The following is a 20,556-nucleotide window of genomic DNA, read 5'->3' as shown; positions in this document are numbered from 1 at the left end:
TCTGTTTACGCCAAATTCTGCCTCTACCATCTGAATGTCTCAACAGAAATCCAGACTCATCAGACCAGGCAACATTTTTCCAGTCTTCAACTGTCCAATTTTGGTGAGCTCGTGCAAATTGTCGCCTCTTTTTCCTATTTGTAGTGGAGGTGAGTGGTACCCGGTGGGGTCTTCTGCTGTTGTAGCCCATCCGCCTCAAGGTTGTGCGTGTTGTGGCTTCACAAATGCTTTGCTGCATACCTCGGTTGTAACGAGTGGTTATTTCAGTCAAAGTTGCTCTTTGAAGCTATCAGCTTGAATCAGTCGGCCCATTCTCCTCTGACCTCTAGCATCAACAAGGCATTTTCTCCCACAGGACTGCCGCATACTGGATGTTTTTCCCTTTTCACACCATTCTTTGTAAACCCTAGAAATGGTTGTGCGTGAAAATCCCAGTAACTGAGCAGATTGTGAAACACTCAGACCGGCCCGTCTGGCACCAACAACCATGCCACGCTCAAAATTGCTTAAATCTCCTTTCTTTCCCATTCCGACATTCAGTGTGGAGTTCAGGAGATTGTCTTGACCAGGACCACACCCCTAAATCATTGAAGCAACTGCCAAGTGATTGGTTGATTAGATAATTGCATTAATGAGAAATTGAACAGGTGTTCGTAATAATCCTTTAGGTGAGTGTAGATTGATGGATGATCTATTTTCCATGGTGACTTTAAGCCTTCTAGTGGCTACCTGAGTAATTCTATTACTGGAAAGAAACTCCAGACCAAGTTAAATACAGGTTACCAGACGTTGTGTTTTGTGATTTATTGTTTTATTCAATCAGGTTATGTTACGTATACCACAGTGGAGAAATAATGCAATGCTATAATGTACAACACAGGAAATACCTTTTGGCAGATGGTGGTTTTTCACTGAAGTCCAGGGGTTCATCTTTTGAACGGTCACTCTTCACAGACACAGAGCTGGACACACATGAGCTTGATCTTAGCCTAATGACACAAAGAACAGAGAAGGGAAAACACACTTTACTACAGGAAGTACTTCAATCTCATTTGAAAAGGTTTAAATGTTGCAAATGGTAGTTTTGTCCTTCACGTATATTGATGGATGATCTATTTTGATCTATTTTAATTTGACTTTATGCCTCCTAGTGGCTACCTGAGTAATTCTATTTCTGGAAAGAAACTCCAGACCAAGTTCAATAAAGGTTACCAGACGTTGTGTTTTGTGATTTGTTTAATTCAATCAGGTTATGTTACGTATACCCCAGTGGAGAAATAATGCAATGCTATAATGCAGTGGTTTTCAAACTTTTTTTTTTGCGACCCTCTTTTTTCCCCCTTTTTTTTTCGCGACCCATATACTATAGGCCTACAGCCATTTACATTCAAACAAGTCAAGCCAAGCATAAGATTACTTATATACAATTGGTCATATTCTCCATTAAACCACTAGATGGCACAAAAATTCAGCTCAGCACTTTTCCACACAATCGCTTTTGATGATTGATGTATTCTTGCAACGCTAAGTTGATTCTGCACTAATTTGATAGCTAGACCGATATTAGGGATGGGCATTTTTGTCAATTTCTCATTTCGATCATCGATAGGTCTCAAAAACGAGTACTCGGGGGCGGGGCATGTCCGTTATTGAGATAATGAAAATACTGTTATGAAAATGGTTGTTGACAAATACCAACGTGACATGAAAACGGGTATATGAAAACATGAACATATAAAGCAAAAAATAACTGCTAGATTATAATGCATAAATGTCTTTGAAAAAGAAACATCTTTATAAATGACCGTCTCAAATAACCAAGTCAATAATATCGAGCATTGCCTTTGAGCTGAAACTGTGAAATAACACCACCCTGCAGAGCTTGCTAGCTGGTTAATAAACTCAACCAAACGCACCCTATATCAATATTAATATGAAGATTATTATGAACCTATTACGACATAAATCAACACAAAAGGACGTGAATGCGCACGTTTCAGCGTGCTAGATTTTACAGGCTATGGTTTGAAACGGAACATTTTGTATCCGCTCTTCCCTTAACAACGCTGATACACGGACAACGAAAGCACACAGAAACAACATTTAATTAAAATAGTGTTCTCATTATAATGCTTTGACAGAGTGACTCTGCACATCATGCACTTAATTTCATTATTCATGATCGAAGTGTTTACAGACATCACTGTGCGTTTTCGAACTCATAACGAAAAACAACTTTAAATAAACTAGGTCTACTGTTAAAAAATATGAGAACAGTATAGCACTGCTGCATTACTAATATCAATGATTCTGAGAAATAAATAGCCTATATCTAAAAAGAATATGACCGTCTCTAAACCATCATGTCGAGCATGAAATATGCATTTGAGCTGAAACTGAAGAGAATGAACAACAGCCGGTATAACGGCAGCGCTTTTCTAGCTTATTAAGCTCAACCAAACGCTTCTTATATTAGATTAATCAGATATAGACAACATAAAAGTAATCTTACAACATGCATCTGCAGAAAAAGACGCGAATGCGCACATTAACTTCACGCGCTAGTCTGAGTGTTCTTCTCGCTAGTTTCTCTGTGGATTTCCTTTAACAGCTGATACACGGGGAACTAAGCACAGAGAATTTACAGCATTCTATTTCCATCGTGTTCTCATTATAATGCTATGTAGGCTATGACAGATTGGCGCATCTTGCACTAACCATTTAATGATCACAGTGATTCCAGACATAACTGCAGTGCACGCCTCAGTTTCACTTTATTTCGCCGCGGTCTGGAGGCGTGCTGTATAACGCTAACCAATCAGACCTCCGGTACCGCGCAAAATGACGCAATAACCAATAAAAAAAAGAGACAAATAAATTTTTTTAAAGTCAGGGCGATCATCGTTCTCATGATCGATGATCGCTGTCACGTTCGAGTACTCGATTACTCGACCACTGTTGCCCATCCCTAACCGATATATATATATATATATATATATATGGGAGGCTAATTAACTGGTTAACCGTTAACCGACAAGAATTTTAAACAATTAATCGTTTGGTTGAAAAAAAAACAGGTAAGCCACATTTTATTGCATTCAGAAATAATACCGGTAAATAAAGCAAAATGTTATAAATGTACTACAAGCATTATAAACACTACAAACGTAGCTATAGGTTAGTTCCCCTCACTCCACAACAAATTTTAATGAGTAGGAATACGGTGTGGCCCCTTTAAGAGCTGCACGCTCCCTGTTGAACTGTCTGCGTCTCGAGCACTTCCATGTGTGCGGGTTATTTTCTGTTGCTTAAATCAAGTTGTTTTCTTTATTAAGTAACACTGTGGATGGTATAGCGTTTGTGACGGACTATTATGTGAGTTTCACGGGGTATAAAGTGTGAGCTGTGACATGTCCATCGCCTCCGTGTCTACAATAACTCCAGTTAAGTGAGCTATCCCAATTTTCCTCCGGACACAACGCGTTACAAAATCCTTTAAATTTAACGGTGTTCAGAACAGATCAAGAATGTAAAAATATAAGTATATAACTATAAAGCCAAAACTAAATCATTTAAGGAGAATCTGAAAGTAACCAGCGTTAGGCTCATGATTATTTATTATAGGCTTTGTTCACTCGCGTCCCAATACTGATGGAGAAATCATCCTCTTCACATGCGCACACATGAGCTTGGAAACACCACAGCGGCGGAGCTCACACTGAATGGCGCGAATTGTAGGCTACTACTGACTAATTAAACTGAGCTGTGTAACTGTTAGGTTGACTATTTTATGTTGAAAATGAAATGACTGCGATATCAAGTGTGCAATGCTGGAATATGTTATGTGCGCGTGAGGCGCCCGCGCGAACGAGCAGAGGAAACATAATACTCCGTCATTTTGGTCATACAGATAATAAGAGTAGGACATCGGGAGAGATCACGTGACCACTAACAGGGATGGCTGCTTGAGTCTTGAGCTCCGTTACTCGGCGTCGATTAATCATCCGTCCTCGGCATTACAATAATATAATTGCTTCCAAGGTTCGTTTACTAGTTGGTGATGGCTAAACGTCAGCTTTTACCAACCTCTCCGGAGAAGAAACGGCTGAAAGACCCTGATAATGACATGCTGCGCGTCATGGTGGCCGACGAACTAAAACTACAGCTTGGCGTCGTCCGAGAAATTTTTAAGGAGGAATTTCAACCGATCGCAGAAAGAATTGGTTTTCTGGAAAAAGAGATTAGAGTTATCAGCAACAACTTCGACAATATTCAGGCGGCAGTTCGGAAAGTTAAGCAAGATTCGGCTGAAGTTAAGCTGGCCGTAGACACACTTCAAGACAAGATGGCGAGACTGGAAGACAAGAGCCGTCAATGCAACTTACGTCTTGTTGGTCTTAAAGAGGGGGAAGAGGGCAGTAACCCCGTGGATTTTATGCAAACTCAGCTACCTCTGTGGATCCCTTCCCTTAAAGATGGACCGATAGAGATAGAACGGGCTCATCGTATCTACGCCGGTGACAGCAACAAAAAAGGTCCGCGAACATTAATTTTCAAGCTGCTACGTTTTCAAGATAGAAACGCGATCCTAAAAGGAGCCCGCGCCGCGGGTCAAATACTCCATAAAGGCAGCTCGCTTCTCTTCTTCCCCGATTACAGTAACCAAACCGCCATGAAAAGACGTGCGATGAATCAGTCGAGGAAAAAACTCACACAGCTTGGGATATCTTCCTTCCTGGTTTACCCCGCTACGGTCAAGGTGACACATCGCGGATCAACCTCTTTTCTCGAAACGCCAGCCGAAGTGGATGCTTATGCTGACCAGCAACAGGCATTCGCTACACCTTTGCCTATAGGTGATGTCACGCCAGCGGGAATTTTAATGGACGCCAGCAGCCCGTAACTCCCAGCAACAAACACCGCGACTATGCCGAGCCCTACACTGGTAAACTGCGATGCCGAGTCGGCTTTTGGACTCGAGTGATCGACTGTTGTGATGGCCACGTATCCAGATGAGGATGTTGTGCTGGCAGGCAGGAGAGTTCGTTCTATCTCTCTGCTTTCTGCCTTTCGATTCGTTTCTTGTTGTTGTTCATTTAAAGTTCCAGATGCCTTGAACTATCCATGTAAGCTCACCCATTTTGATTTTGTATTCAGTATGCACATTGAGACCGACTCATGGCTCTTAATATAGTTTCTTGGAATGTCAATGGTTTAAATGGCGCCATTAAGAGAACTAAATGTTTGGATTATCTAAGATCTAAACGTGCTTCCGTTGCATTAATACAAGAATCTCATCTAAAAGCTTGTGACACTCATCGGTTTCAGAATAAATATTATAAATTAGTTTCTTTTTCTTCATCTGCTAAGAAAACTAAAGGGGTCCTGATCTTGATAGCGCGGCGTCTTCCCTTTTCCATACATTGTTCTAAGAGTGATTCAGATGGGCGTATCACTTGTGTACTCGGCACATGGTCCAATATTAAATGTGCATTTATTTCTGTATATGCCCCCAACGAATATGATTGCGAGTTTTATCAACAGCTTGTCCGTATGATTCTAAGTTTTAATGATCACCACCTTGTGATAGGTGGTGACTTCAATGCTGTGCATAATCCCCAACTTGATAGATCCCAGATATCTCGCTCTGATTTTTCCCCGTCGAAGTTATTCAATGATTTTATAAAACAGGTTAACGTGTGTGACATATGGCGGCTGAGGAATGATAGTGTCAAAGACTATACATTCTTTTCATCCCGCCACAAATCCTATTCGCGCATTGACTATCTGCTTATATCACCAGCTTATATCCCATTTATTGAGAATACGGATATATTACCTCTTCTTCTTTCAGACCACTCCCCAGTAACTTTAAGCCTTCTCCCATTTTCTATTTCCTCTGGGCGTAAACGCTGGAGGTTTAATACATCCCTACTTCATGATCAAGAATTTCTATTACAACTACGCACCTCCTTATCAGAGTTTATTGAGTTAAATAGGGGTTCTACGAATAACCCTCAATCCTTATGGGAGGTAACAAAATGCTTCATTAGAGGAAAATGCATTGGTTTCTCTTCTTTTCGTCAGAAATCTAGGAATAGCCGTAAGAACGAATTGGAGAGACAAGTTCAGTCGTTGGAACAGGATCTCAAAAACTCCTATTGTCAAAAGAAGGCCAAAAAACTAAATGCACTTAAATCTGAGCTGAAAGGTTTTCTTTTATACAGAGCTGAATTTATTATGCATCGAACAAGGCAATGTTATTACTTCAACAGCGAGAGACCAAGTAAACTATTAGCATTACGGATCAAACAGATGGAATCTAGAGCAAACATAAACGCTATAAAGAGTGACGGTATTTTATGCACTCAACCTGAAGATGTAAACCAGACTTTTAAAAATTATTATGAACATCTATACACTTCTAATTCCTCTATAAGCTACGAACAACAAAAATCTTTTCTGCAACGGGTTAATCTTCCTAAAATTGATGAACTTCACGAGGAGATGCTTAACTGGCCCATGTCACTTGAAGAATTAAAACTGGCTCTGGACTCCATGCCAAAGAACAAAGCTCCAGGCAGTGACGGAATTCCCGCTGAATTAATTTCCGCTATTTGGGATATAGTATCACCACTTATACTAAATTCATTTAATTTCGCAATTGAACATGGAGCCCTCCATAGGGACCAAAACACAGCTCTCATAACCCTTTTACTTAAGAAGGGTAAGGATCCTTTAGATTGTGCTAGTTACCGACCTATTAGTTTAATTACTACTGATGCCAAACTTTTTGCTAAAACTCTAGCTCTTCGACTGAACAAATGTATAGATAAAGTCATTAACTACGATCAGTCTGGTTTTCTCAAAAAACGATTCGCATCCGATAACATCAGGCGACTATTACACATTATACATAGATCCAATTCTTATCCAGCCTCCTCCGCAGTCATTTCATTAGACGCGGAGAAGGCCTTCGATAGAATAGAATGGAGCTTTCTCTGGTCGGTCCTGGAACATGTAGGGGCTGGACAAGGATTTATTAAAATGATTAAAACACTTTATAATAACTGCTCAGCCAGGGTTCTTACTGGCTCCTTATTGTCTCAACCTTTCGCTCTCGGTCGGGGTACCCGCCAAGGATGTCCACTATCGCCCTTGCTTTTTACCCTATCAATTGAGCCGTTGGCTCAAGCTGTACGTCAGTCGCCAACTATACAACCCATTATCTGTGTAAATACTTTGCATAAAATCTCTCTTTATGCTGACGACATTTTGCTCTATATTTCCAATATTTCTGTGTCCGTTCCTGAATGCTTAAAGCTTTTTGAAATATTTGGTTCTCTCTCTGGTTACAAAATTAATTGGAATAAATCTTCCTTAACACCTCTTAATGACTCAGCGAGACAGGAATCTAATAACCTACCTCCCATGATTCCTATAGTTAAACAGTTTACATATTTGGGCATCACCATATCTCCTCCATTTAATCTAATTTCTAAAGGTAATTATCAAACCCTTCTGAATAAGATCAAAGAAGATCTTGATCGGTGGTCCCCCTTATGTTTAGCTCTTCTATTTTTCAATGTACATTTATGAAATGCACTTTCTGTGAAGCTGCTTTGAAACAATGTGTATTGTGAAAAGCGCTATACAAATAAATTTGAATTGAATTGAATTCATGGAAGAATATCCATTATTAAAATGAACATACTTCCTAGAGTCAATTTTCTGTTCTCTATGTTGCCTTTGGCACCGCCTGAATGTTTTTTCAAAGAGCTCAACACGACTATTTCTAGATTTATCTGGAATAAGAAAAAACCCAGAATTCGACTCAAGACAATGCAGCGTAAGAAACTTGATGGGGGTCTATCATTTCCTGACTTCAAATTATATAACATAGCATTTCAAATAAGACCAATTAAGACCTGGGTTAATCCTGATTCCTTGGTTCCATGGCGAGATTTAGAAGCCAACATTGCCCATCCTATTCGCCTACAAGATCTACCTTTTTCAGGTGTTTCTAAATGTTCTAAGAAAAATTTTGGACCAATTGTCGAATACACCCTTGATGTGTGGAAAAAGGTTGAGAAAATTATGGGAGGCCCCTTCTTATACACCAAGATAACTCCATTATGGAATAATACTTGTTTGCAGACTGGTAACAAACCCTTTGTTTTTAAAGCTTGGTCTGACTTAGGTGTTCACACCCTGAATGACATTTTCAGTGACGGGGGCATCAAATCGTTCCAGGACTTAAGTACAGAATTTTCTTTACCTGGATTCTCTTTCTTCTTATATTTAAGATTAAGGTCAGCCCTGAAAGCTTATGGGGTCCCCTGGGCTACTAGCATCCTGCCGCATCCCCTGTGGGAGTGGCTGGGCCCTGACACCCCCGTCAATGGCTTAGTTTCTGAGGTTTATAATTCTGCTCTTTTAATGCAGTACTCTTATATTCCAGCAGTCTACTCCTGGGAAAAGGAAGGTTTAGCTAAACCTGACTGGGGTGTGGTATGGGCCAGATGTTTCACTGCATCTAAGAACCTGGCACACCAGATGATTCATTACAAATGTATTAATAGAGCCTATATCACTCCTAATGTGCTGTATAAGATGCATGTCAGAGCTAATCCATACTGTCATTTATGTGATTCATCTACAGTAGGCTCTTATTTGCACATGTTTTGGGAATGCCCCACAGTGATTCCTTTGTGGACTTTTGTATGTACTGTGCTTTCGGACATTCTACATTTGGATATACCTCTGGACCCTGTGTTATTTCTACTTTTAGATGATTCCGCTCTCCAGCTTAATGCTCACCAAAACAGGACCTTATTGGCAGCAAGCACTGCTGCCAAAAAGACTATTCTTAAGCTATGGATAGAACCAGCCACTCCTACAACTTTCCTCTGGTTATCTTATTTTAGAGACATTGTCTTACTAGAAGGTACCACTGCTAAGCTCAATGGCGCAAAAGAAAAAACGATTCAGAGTTGGACAACTATTGCAAAGTTGCTGTTAGATAAATTGAAATGATGACATTCCATTTTTCCTTTTTCTCTGCATATGTATGCTCATGTATAATTTACTGTTTTTATTCTTTAGTTATTGATTTATTATTATTTTAGTTATTGATTGATTGATTGATTGATTTTTTTGCATTGCAGACACTTTTCATGGCATCTGTTTGTACATAGTTCATGGAGACATTGATAAGTTCCTGATTGAGAATAAATTCAAATAAAAATTTTGATCAAAAAAAAAAAAAAAGAGTAGGACATCGTTCAAAATTGCAAAGTGTTTACTTACACTGTGCTATTGTAAAATAAAGAAAACAAGATGTGCTTTCTGTCGTCTGGTTTCCTTTCCGTGAACTTGTTTGAGGAGCGCCTCTTGATAATCAACCAAACTCAGCAGCACAGTCACAGTTCCCTTTCGAAAGGGAACTTGCTGTAACAATTTTCACTGGAGGCAAATGTTCAGAACCCATGTGCAGCATTTATTTATCCAAACATAAATCCTAACATAACTCAAAACTTGGCAAAACAACAAACAAAACTTGGCTTGACAATAAACTTGGCTTGATTAAACATAACAGACTTGAGAACACTCACCACCAACGGGTACAACGTTAATAACAGACCAAGACACATGGCAAACATGAGGGCTTAAATACACACACTAAATGACAAGACAAGTGACACCTGTGAACAGTGATTAAACAATGAACCAATGACAGGACAAGACACAAGATTACATGAGGGCATGGGAGTCACATGACAATGAAACATGACAAAACCAGGAAACTGAAAGGACAAGACAAACTAGAAACATGACAGTAAACTTGATGAACTAAACACATGAAACATGAACCAACACCAAAACACCATGTGACAGATCCCCCCCTCTATGGGCGGCCCCTGACGCCCAAACACCAACACATCAATAACCTAACAAAGAGTCTTAACAAAAAGTCTTGGGGGGCGGTCTTGGGGGAGGGATGGTGGGCCAGGCCCGTGCAGGGGCACCGGACCCAGACATGACCTGGACGGGCCTGGGAGCGTGGGCGGACCTGGACCCTGTGGCGTGGGCGGGCGGACCAGGACCCTGTGGCGTGGGCGGACCAGGACCCTGTGGCGTGGGCGGACCTGGACCCTGTGGCGTGGGCGGACCAGGACCCTGTGGCGTGGGCGGACCAGGACCCTGTGGCGTGGGCGGACCAGGACCCTGTGGCGTGGGCGGACCTGGACCCTGTGGCGTGGGCGGACCCTGTGGCGTGGGCGGACCCGGACCCTGTGGCGTGGGCGGACCCTGTGGCGTGGGCGGACCCTGTGGCGTGGGCGGACCCTGTGGCGTGGGCGGACCCTGTGGCGTGGGCGGACCAGGACCCTCAGGCGTGGGAGGACCTGGACCCTCAGGCGTGGGAGGACCTGGACCCTTAGGCGTGGGTGACCATGGCGGCAACGGCAGTTCACCAGGCCATGGCGGCAACGGCAGTTCATCAGGCCATGACGGTAACGGCAGTTCATCAGGCCATGGCGTTAATGGCGGTTCAGGGGCCCACAGAGGCGTGGCCTTCATGGCCTCCATGTACCCCCTGCCCCCCCCCAAAATTTTCTTGGGCGGGACAGCGGGGCCGTGGGCTGGAGCCTGGACGGGGCCGTGGGCTGGAGCCTGGACGGGGCCGTGGGCTGGAGCCTGGACGGGGCCGTGGGCTGGAGCCGGGACGGGGCCGTGGGCTGGAGCCGGGACGGGGCCGTGGGCTGGAGCCGGGACGGGGCCGTGGGCTGGAGCCGGGACGGGGCCGTGGGCTGGAGCCGGGACGGGGCCGTGGGCTGGAGCCTGGACGGGGCCGTGGGCTGGAGCCTGGACGTGGGCTGGAGCCTGGACGTGGGCTGGAGCCTGGACGTGGGCTGGAGCCTGGACGTGGGCTGGAGCCTGGACGTGGGCTGGAGCCTGGACGTGGGCTGGAGCCTGGACGTGGGCTGGAGCCTGGACGTGGGCTGGAGCATGGACGTGGGCTGGGCTCACTGGGGTGGAGAGTACTGTGGGAACGTGGAGCTCCTCATCCACCGTTCCCACAGTAAAAGATGAGCCACTCAACTGAAGTGCATAGTCAATATATCCAGCTAGAGTTCCTGGAGAATTGCTCTCTGGCATCAAATACCTTAAAAGGTCATTAAGTCAATTTAAGAAAATACCCTTGAGGGCAACATCATTAAAGTTCACCTGGTAGCACAGTCCACAAAACTCCTCCACATAGTTCTCTATGGCTTGGTTTCCCTGGCGTAGACGAAGCAAGGATATAACTGCTGGGTCCATTTTGTAGGTCTGTTATTCTGTAACAATTTTCACTGGAGGCAAATGTTCAGAACCCATGTGCAGCATTTATTTATCCAAACATAAATCCTAACATAACTCAAAACTTGGCAAAACAACAAACAAAACTTGGCTTGACAATAAACTTGGCTTGATTAAACATAACAGACTTGAGAACACTCACCACCAACGGGTACAACGTTAATAACAGACCAAGACACATGGCAAACATGAGGGCTTAAATACACACACTAAATGACAAGACAAGTGACACCTGTGAACAGTGATTAAACAATGAACCAATGACAGGACAAGACACAAGATTACATGAGGGCATGGGAGTCACATGACAATGAAACATGACAAAACCAGGAAACTGAAAGGACAAGACAAACTAGAAACATGACAGTAAACTTGATGAACTAAACACATGAAACATGAACCAACACCAAAACACCATGTGACACTTGCGCTGCGTCAGCTGACGCTACGGGGAACGCCTCCAGCGTGACAGGTGTCTGAACTACTATCGAATCACGGCAATCCTATTGACCGGCGACAGCCTATGATGTCATCAAGGTGCGACCAGGAAGTATATAAGGGCACCTTGCCAACATGACACCGCTTTTTTTCGTCTTCAGGGACTGTTTTGTCTGAATGCTTCGAGTTAAGGTAAATCCAAATTCATGTATTTCTGCCGGGGATCAAGAGCATGCTCATTCAGCTCTTATGGAGCTGTTTGTTTGTTTGTGTATGTGAGCGTTTGTCAATCAGAGATCGCTCCGTTCTCGTCTGATTCTCTTCCTGAGGGAAGAGGGTTTGGCATCCGAGACTGATGATGCGGTCCCGCTCATGCCGAGGCTGAGCGCGGACGCGTGTCACGGGTTTCATGGATAGAGCTCGTTGAGTTGGCTGACGAGAATTATCTGCAAGTGCTCTAGGGATGGCGGAAGGGAGATTAATCTTTTCGGCCATCCCGACTGTGTATGCTGAGCCTTTGAATGTATATAAAACAACGCTGCAGGCGGGCTGCGGCTGCCATGTTGGTGCGTAGAGGTGAAATAACCCATGTTCGGCTGTTCACTGACATCGATGGAGGGTAAGAGAATATGGGTATGTGTCATCGGTGGACGAGGACACTGAGAGCTCCAACCCTGCCATTTAAGTCTACAAAATGATGTTTTGCAAATCTATTGGCAGGGCATACACAGCAGCAGGTCAGCCCAGTGCTACTTCTCTCACCATGGCGGTGTTGCAAAGATGCGCACCAGGCAGATCTGCTGAGGATCTCAATCAGGGGTTGTTTTCTGATGTGGTGGTGGTGCACCAGCCGGAGACTGGGTCTGAGGACCAGCTTCGCTGAAGTGCATTCGGCAGCGTCTGAGGACCTGCATACCATTGAGATCCGGGTCCCTGGCAGGCGGGAGGCGTCACGGTCCAAGGACCGAAGACGGGGCCCAAGGGCCAGCATCGCCTCTCTGGCACCCCCTCAGTCGACGGTGGGGCGCACAGAGGCGGACTCCCGGGGGAAGTAGGAGTTCTATATCACAATCGCAGTTTAAAAAAAAAAAAAAGGCGTTGATGATGGGTCTCCTTATCGAAGTAAGAATTGCATTGACCCTCACTCCTCTACTTCATCTCCTCCCCAGGCGCTTCTTACATCCGGCCTGGGGTTGGCCCGTGATGATTATATTCTAGGCCCGCCGGGCTGTGAGAGCGCCCCCTCAGGATGGTGGTCGTATACTAGCTAGATGGCTGGTTCTTCAAGGTTTGAAGCGCCCGAGGAGCGAGTGGTGAGTCCCCCTCGAGAAGGGTGAAACATTTCTTACTATGTTTTTTCAGGACCCTCTTTCGCTCTCCTAAGAGGGTTTGGGGGATTATGGAACATCGCTGGACATCACAGGGCCTGCAGCTCCCCGTGAGTAAGCTAAGAACGATCTTCTTTGCAACAGTATATGTTTGTGCATAATGCTATACTTTAGCTAGTAGAGAGCTACCGCCTCTCCGTGTTATCTCTCTCACTTATGTGAGTGTTTGTATTTGCCACTCTTGCTCGCGGGCTTGTGGCGTGGGGGGCGAGTTGTTTGTTTTCCTAGCTTTAAGTATAAAGTAGCATTACGACCGGGTTAAGCACTAATGCGTGAGCTGTAGTGAGATCTGCGCCCAGCCCGGTTGGGCTTTGAGATGGGTTTCGGGGCCCCGTTGTTTTATGTAAGGGGTGATAATATTTATTTCCCGAGCCCTGGGTAGATCTAGTGCAGGTTTAGCACCGGACCACTTGGCCTAGGCTTTGCTAAGGATGGGGGGGCGTTTCCTTTAAAAGCAGGTATTGTCGCCCCGGGCCTGTCTTTTAAGTATAAGAACAGTGCTTGGTTTTCTGCATCCTTGATTCAGCCTCCTCTTATTACAGAGTAGTCCGGCCAAGGCCCGCCCCCTTCTCTGCGTTCTGGGGTTATTTAGTAATGCAGTGTAGGTGTTGCAGCAGGGATAGCGACTTTGCCAGTGGTCGTGGGGCGGGGTTGAGCGTCTTTCGCTGGCGTGCGATTAAGACTTTAGTTTTGCTGTACCCCGCTTTCCAGAGCTTGTGTGGCCGCCACCTTCTGGCGGCCCCCGGCCTCATCCTGGAGGATGGCATGGCCGGTGGGTTGCATATTTGTATGTTGTTTTTCACCCTTTGCTCTATGTCCTCTGCTCCACCTTCTTTAGGGCTCGGGTTGAGCTGAACATCGCAACCTTCTGCATGGCGGTTTAGTCGGATGCTCCCCCTGAGGCCCGAGCATAGCCAATAGCTGACGCCCTCGCACGAACGGCGGGCCGCTGTTTGAAAAAAGTGAGGCGGCCGCCCCGAAGCAGGTGACGTAAGTTGTACTCCCCTCGCTTTAGAGGGTTTTTAGGCATTTGTTTGCTGAGTGCACTGCTATTGGCAATGTGATTAGGTTCATGTCTGTAGGCACTGCCCTGTGAGACTGCGCTATCGCGGAGGCCCTTTAGCCTCTGGGATGGAGCCAGCCCCAGGTGCGGGCGTATGAAGGCCAGCTGGTTGTGAGTAGCCAGCTTGGGCAGTCTGGGCAGCGGACTCCAGGACAAGAGAGTCTCGACGTCGTGGCCCGTAGGTGTGCCTTCAACTTCAGCAGAAACCTCGTCAACTAGTAGGCCCTCTTTGGCCTCCTTGGGGATGAGTCCCCAGGTGATAACTGGATGTCCAGTTCTTCGTCAGCAGCAGACAGCTACCGTCAGCCCGGGTGCAGCAGCCAGCCTTCTTCTATCCGCGGCAGGGTTCATAGAACCTGCAGACCTCCTATTTGGAGGTAGGCCCTGCCAGGCCTCCCTGAGGGGTAGGCTCCTGTTTTTGGGTTACCCTGGCTCAGATGGTAGGCCCCATCAGGCCTCCCTGAGAGCCTGCTGTGAGTAGCAGGCCTTGCCCGGTCTCCCCCGAGGGGGTATTCCTGGGCATTAGTCCCTCGACGGCTGGCACGAGCTGCTAGTAGGTGGTAGGCATTACCAAGCCTCCCTAAGGGCCTGCTGTGGGGTAACCAGGCTCACTGGACCTCCTCTGAGGGGGTGGTCCCGGACTCCAGTCACTGGATGGCTAGCACGAGCTGCTAGTAGGTAGTAGGCCTCACCCGGCGTCCCTGAGGGCGAGTTCCCGGTTCCCAGTCTCTGTGGCGGTGAGCGTGGAGTGCTAGCAGGTAGTAGGCCTCACTAGGCCTCCCTGGAGGACTAGCACGTTCTGCTATCAGGTGGTAGGCGGCGGGCCTCCCTGAGACCGTTCCCCGGTCCCCAGTTCCGGTACCACATGGTAGCATGGGTTGCTAACAGGTAGCAAGCTGCACGGGGCTTCCCTGTGGGATTCGCCATTGGGTAGGAGGCTTCAACCGGGCCTCCCCTGAGGGCACGTTCCTGGTCTTCAGTCACTGGACACCTAGCAGAAGATTGCTGTCAGGTAGTAGGCGTCACCAGGCCTCCCTGAAAACTCGTTTCTGGGTGGTAGGCCCCAGCGGGCCTCCCTAACGGCGAGCTCTGGGACCTCAGTCATCTCTGACGGTTCTTACGAATGGCTAGAACAGGTGGTAGGCCCCCACTAGGCCTCCCTGAGGGGGTTCCGGTTCCAGTCACTGTGACAGACTAGCATGGACCGTTAACAGGTCTTCCTACCAGGTGGTAGGCCTCACTAGGCCTCCCTGTCGGAGCGAGTCCCATCTTCCAGCTACCTCGAGGGCCAGCTCGACTGCTATTGGGTAGTAGGCCTCATTAGGCCTCCCTGAGGGCGAGCTCCGCTGTTTGGACGCTCGAGCAGTCAGCACAGGTTACCAGGTGGAGGCCCCTTCTGGCCTCCCTGGGGAATGAGTTCCCTAGGAGGGAACACATAACTGGCTTTACACTGACAGCTGGTGGTCACCTGCTATCAGGCGCCGGTTTCTAGCCGATAGCACCTGAAGGCGGTGCTCATACCCTAGCATGATGAGACGACGCTGCTACTATGCGGTACCTACAGGAAGGGACTCTCATAGATCGCCTACAGCATTGTTACCTACCAGGCAGGCTTGGGAGCTCCTCTCAAGTGAGAGTCTTCTGTGAGCTTATAGCCGCTTGGCACTGATCCATCGGTTGTAGGCCCCTCGAGGCCTCCCAGCAAGGATCAGCCTGTAGGCCTGTTCGGCCTCCTGAGCACGTTTTAAAATAAGTGCTTGGTAGATCCTAGAATCGAGCGGCTAAAACTCCCCTCACTAGCAAGGGTTAGAAAGCACTTCGCTGAGCGCTGCTCTCCAGGATAACCCGTCTCTGAGGTCCGGCTGGTGGAGGACACTGCCTTTTTGCAGTACCCTAGCAGGATGTCTCTCCGGAGGCAAGTACCAGAGGCTCTGTACTTAAGCAGACAGGGGTTGGCCGAACTGACGTGTCCCACATAGAGGTCGCTAGGTCAGGCCTCCCTGGTGGCATTCAGTGAATTCTTCCCGAATAGTGACTGGCACGGGTTCCCTCGGGTCCCCTTGCCACGTTCCCTTAAAGGAACCCCTTCTGTCGAATGGGCTGGTTCCAGGCCTTCGAGAGGCCAGGGTAGGACTTCATTTGGTATGCGAAGGTTTCTTCTCAGGTTTATAGCTTGGGCTTTGACCGTAGGGAGCGCTGTCACTGACAGCCTAATGTGACCAGAGGGGGAGTGGTTCAGGCATTTCAGTTGAATTTGCTTGTCCTGGCACTCCTTTCGGCATGGCGGCGTTGGTATATCGTTCCCCGTAGCGTCAGCTGACGCAGCACGAGTTCCCTTTCGAAAGGGAACGTCTCTGGTTACGTATGTAACCTATGTTCCCTGAGAACAGGGAACGAGACGCTGCGTCGCTTTGCCATGCCTCAGGGCTTGCCTGCCAAACAGTCCCTTCAGACGAAAAGCGGTGTCATGTTGGCAAGGTGCCCTTATATACTTCCTGGTCGCACCTTGATGACATCATAGGCTGTCGCCGGTCAATAGGATTGCTGTGATTCGATAGTAGTTCAGACACCTGTCACGCTGGAGGCGTTCCCCGTAGCGTCAAGCTGACGCAGCGTCTCGTTCCCTGTTCTCAGGGAACATAGGTTACATACGTAACCAGAGACGTTTTTTCTTTCTTTTTGTTAATCTGTTAATTATTTAAGGCAAATATATTTCGCAAATGTATTCATTTTATATAGGCCTATAGACTGATTTTATGAAAACAAAATTATCTTTTTTTATTTTTAATGTTACAATTTTTTTTTTACATCATCCTGGCGACCCATTTTGTAAGTCTCGCGACCCACCCAAGGGTTTGAAAACCACTGCTATTATGTACAACACATGAAATACCTTTTGGCAGATGGTGGTTTTTCACTGAAGTTCGGCATGTCACGTTTTGAACAGTCACTCTTCACAGACACAGAGCTGGACACACGTGAGCCTGATCTTACACTGATTACAAAGAACAGAGAAGGGAAAACACACTTTAATACAGGAGGAACTTCAATCTCAATCTCATGAGCTCTTTAGGTTTGTTAGTTATTAACTCTGACATGTCTATAAAGCCCTCTTTACCATGTAGATGGTATTTTTTGAAAGTATTAGTTGTGTTTTTAAGTCAAGTCACCATTATATATATTTTAAATGGTTTAGCATTTGCAAACATAAAACAATGCTTGTTAAGGTTTTGTTCTTCACAGAGAAAAAAACTCTGAAACTTAATTTGTGTTTAAAACGATTGTGTGAAAAGAGTCTTACCTCTGTTCCTCTGAGAGACTCATCTTAGAGAGAGAGTCCTTCCCTCGCTCCTCTGAGAGACTCGTCTTAGAGAGAGAGTCCTTCCCTCGCTCCTCTGACATACTGCAGCTAAACTGCCACTGAACACAGATCAGCACTTAATAATTTCAGAATCATTTCACGAGTTTAACTGACATATGGCTCTAAATGTAAGTTCAAATGGAATATGCTTTAAGTGGGAAAAATGAACCCAGTTTGTTTCTGAATTGTGGTTTAATATCATTTGCAGTCATATTTACTCTATTTTGTTAACGGTCGATTCTTGTTTTGTCATTTGATCAATACTTCAAGTTCATAATACATTTCATTATTTTCAAATGCTCAAATATTGAGTAAATGTAGCCTGTATTAAAATGGGAATACTTCATAATTGCTGCGTTGACTAAAATTAAATATTCAATGTAATAAAAGCAGATGGGCTGCTTTCTTTCTTGACAAATACATAAATAAATGAGTGAACATTCACTACGTGCTAGGTTTGATCCCGTCTAAACGGACTGGTACTTTAGAAGTAACAAAAACAACATCCTAACAACAACAACAACAACAACATCCTAAAATGGATGACAACATCCGTGCCCTTTCAAATAATTCCAGTAGGCCTAATTTCTGACAGTCTGTTCGGAGTAAACTATAAAAAACTCCCGGAATAAGAACAGGCCTTTTGTAACATTAAATCATGTTTACATACATTATGAGACTTCTATTTTATCCCCCAAATAACTGTAATCAAACAAGTATTAACACTTACAGTCCTGTGCAGTGAGAAGAGAGTTTAGCAGTAATTGAAGCATGATTTCCCCTTCCTGGAGGTTTGTTGGTTGTGTGGTGTAATCCCACAGAAGAGTCCAGTCTGTGGTAAAGCTCTCCGTGTCGTTCAGCTGCTGTGTGTTTGCCTCTGGACAAGATTAACAGCCTTTACTGCTCATTCTGACGATCGTCGCCATAGCAGTTCTCTGTGCTTACACATTTAACACTTTTACTTTCGTTTTCGTCTTCTTTGTGGGCTTTACTGTTTAAACAGGTTCATATCGCCATCTACTGTAATGGAGCGACAAACTCAACACATTTCCATTTCATTTTACCAATTCCAAACCACATTAATCTTAATAACTACTATTAATTTAGTATTTAATCATGTATAAGTGATATATAATTGTTCATGAAGGCTGGAAATGAAAAACGCCTTATATTAAGGTGTGCAGAATTATTAGACACGTTTCCTTTTACAGATAAAATTAGACAAAAAAGAGATTTAACTCAGACTGAAGAGTCAAAGATGATTAAATGCCCGTGAGAAGGACACAATCCTAATGCAATACTAGACATTGCACTTAAGGCATGACCACTGGACAGTGAAATGCTCAGCAGGGTCAGCAGGGTCAGACAAAAACATTTAAAAAATATACACAAAGACTGTTTTATTATAGGCTTTATAGACAGATAGGTTGATAGTGACTCTTGAGAGTGACGTTCCACTGTTTGAAGAATTCATCTTCCAGACTATTTTAAAAATGAATTCCCAAAACTTCCTGCCAGAGTCTGGAAGATAAAACCTTCAAACAGTGGTACGCCACTCTCAAGAGTTTTAATTTAAACATTAATTTGTAAGTCTGAGCCTCTTCCACCTGTATGTAATAATAGTAATATACATAAGCTAGCCTAATGTAATACACTTTAACATTGTGTCACGGGGTGAGGAATCACACGACAAGGCAGGTTGAGTGAAAAGGCCCGGAGGGTGGGTTTTATTACAGTGCTCGTGCAAAAGGTGAAAACAGTCAGTGAGCCGGTGCGTGATGGCTGGTGATCCTTGTGCTCGATGGTGCTCAATCCTCGTGAAAAGTGGGTGTCCAAACGTGCTCCAGTGAAGTGGGCTGTCGGTCACTCGCTGCTTTCTGGGGGAGAACAACAAAGAGAGGTTAGTCCAGCAGTGCATTCAGCTCGAGACCAGAGTCTGTCTGTCTGCTCAGCCGTAGCTGCTTTTATGTCTCTCAGCTGATGCGGTGCAACTGTGACCGATCAGCCCATGGTGATGACGTGCAGGTGCGTTGTTGCCAGGGCGACGCTGATTCCTCTGGGTGGACTCGTCACATTCCCCCCCCCTAAGCGTCGATCTGGTCCTGTGGACATATGGAGACAGTAGGGGTGAAACAAAGGGAGGGTGGGGAATGACCCCTGACAGACCTGCATAAGCTGTCCATATCCTCGAGAGGCCGTCGGCGTTCGCGTTGGCGGCCCCGGCCCGATGACGTACCTCAAAGTGGAAGTCCTGGAGCGCTAGGAACCAGCGAGTCACCCTGGCGTTGGTGTCCTTGGCGCGGGCCATCCACTGTAGGGGCGCATGGTCGGTGACCAGGGTGAACTTGCGGCCTAGCAGATAGTACCTCAGCTCCAGGACTGCCCACTTGATGGCCAGGGCCTCCCTCTCGACGGCGGCGTACCTCGTCTCAGCCGGGGACAGCTTCCTGCTGATGTAGACGATCGGATGCTCCTCGCCTTCCTGGATTTGGGACAGGACGGCTCCCAGTCCTGTGTCGGAAGCATCCGTCTGCAGCAGGAAGGGGCAACCGAAGTCTGGAGCGCGGAGTACCGGCGACGACGTCAGGGCTGTCTTGACCCGGGCGAAAGCCTCTTCGAGGGCTGGGGTCCAGCAGACTTTCTCCGGCTGCCCCTTCCTGGTCAGGTCTGTCAGGGGGGCGGCTAGAGAGGAGAAGTTGGGGATAAAGCATCGGTAATACCCTGCCAACCCCAAAAAGGCCCGTACCTGGGTTTTCGTCTGCGGTCTTGGGGCGGAGTGGATGGCCTCAACTTTCTTCTCCTGGGGCTGGATGAGACCCCTTCCGACTCGGAAACCCAGGTACTTGGCCTCGGAGAGGGCGAGGTGACATTTGCGGGGGTTGGCAGTAAGTCCAGCCCGCCGGAGCTCCGAAAGCACCCTCCGCAGACGTTCCAGGTGGTCTCCC

The 20,556-nt window shown here is 46.2% G+C and overlaps 1 protein-coding gene across 1 annotated transcript in view; it reads right to left on the bottom strand.

Annotated features, from left to right (window-relative positions):
• Positions 1 to 18,545, bottom strand: part of LOC307139994 (uncharacterized protein) — a 94,927-nt gene extending 76,382 nt beyond the window's left edge. Inside the window, exons 1-4 of the mRNA XM_079839236.1 lie at positions 18,342 to 18,545; positions 17,552 to 17,670; positions 17,144 to 17,245; positions 888 to 989 (exon numbers count right to left, since the gene is read on the bottom strand). Coding sequence (XP_079695362.1) covers positions 888 to 989; positions 17,144 to 17,245; positions 17,552 to 17,652 — 305 coding nt within the window. The 5' untranslated portion in view covers positions 17,653 to 17,670; positions 18,342 to 18,545. The remainder of the gene's footprint in view (positions 1 to 887; positions 990 to 17,143; positions 17,246 to 17,551; positions 17,671 to 18,341) is intronic.
• Positions 18,546 to 20,556: the final 2,011 nt, after the last annotated feature.

This window comes from Gobio gobio (assembly GCF_949357685.1).
Source record: "Gobio gobio genome assembly, chromosome: 16".
Classification (NCBI taxonomy): domain Eukaryota; kingdom Metazoa; phylum Chordata; class Actinopteri; order Cypriniformes; family Gobionidae; genus Gobio; species Gobio gobio.
This window is presented reverse-complemented; position numbering and strand designations above follow the sequence as displayed.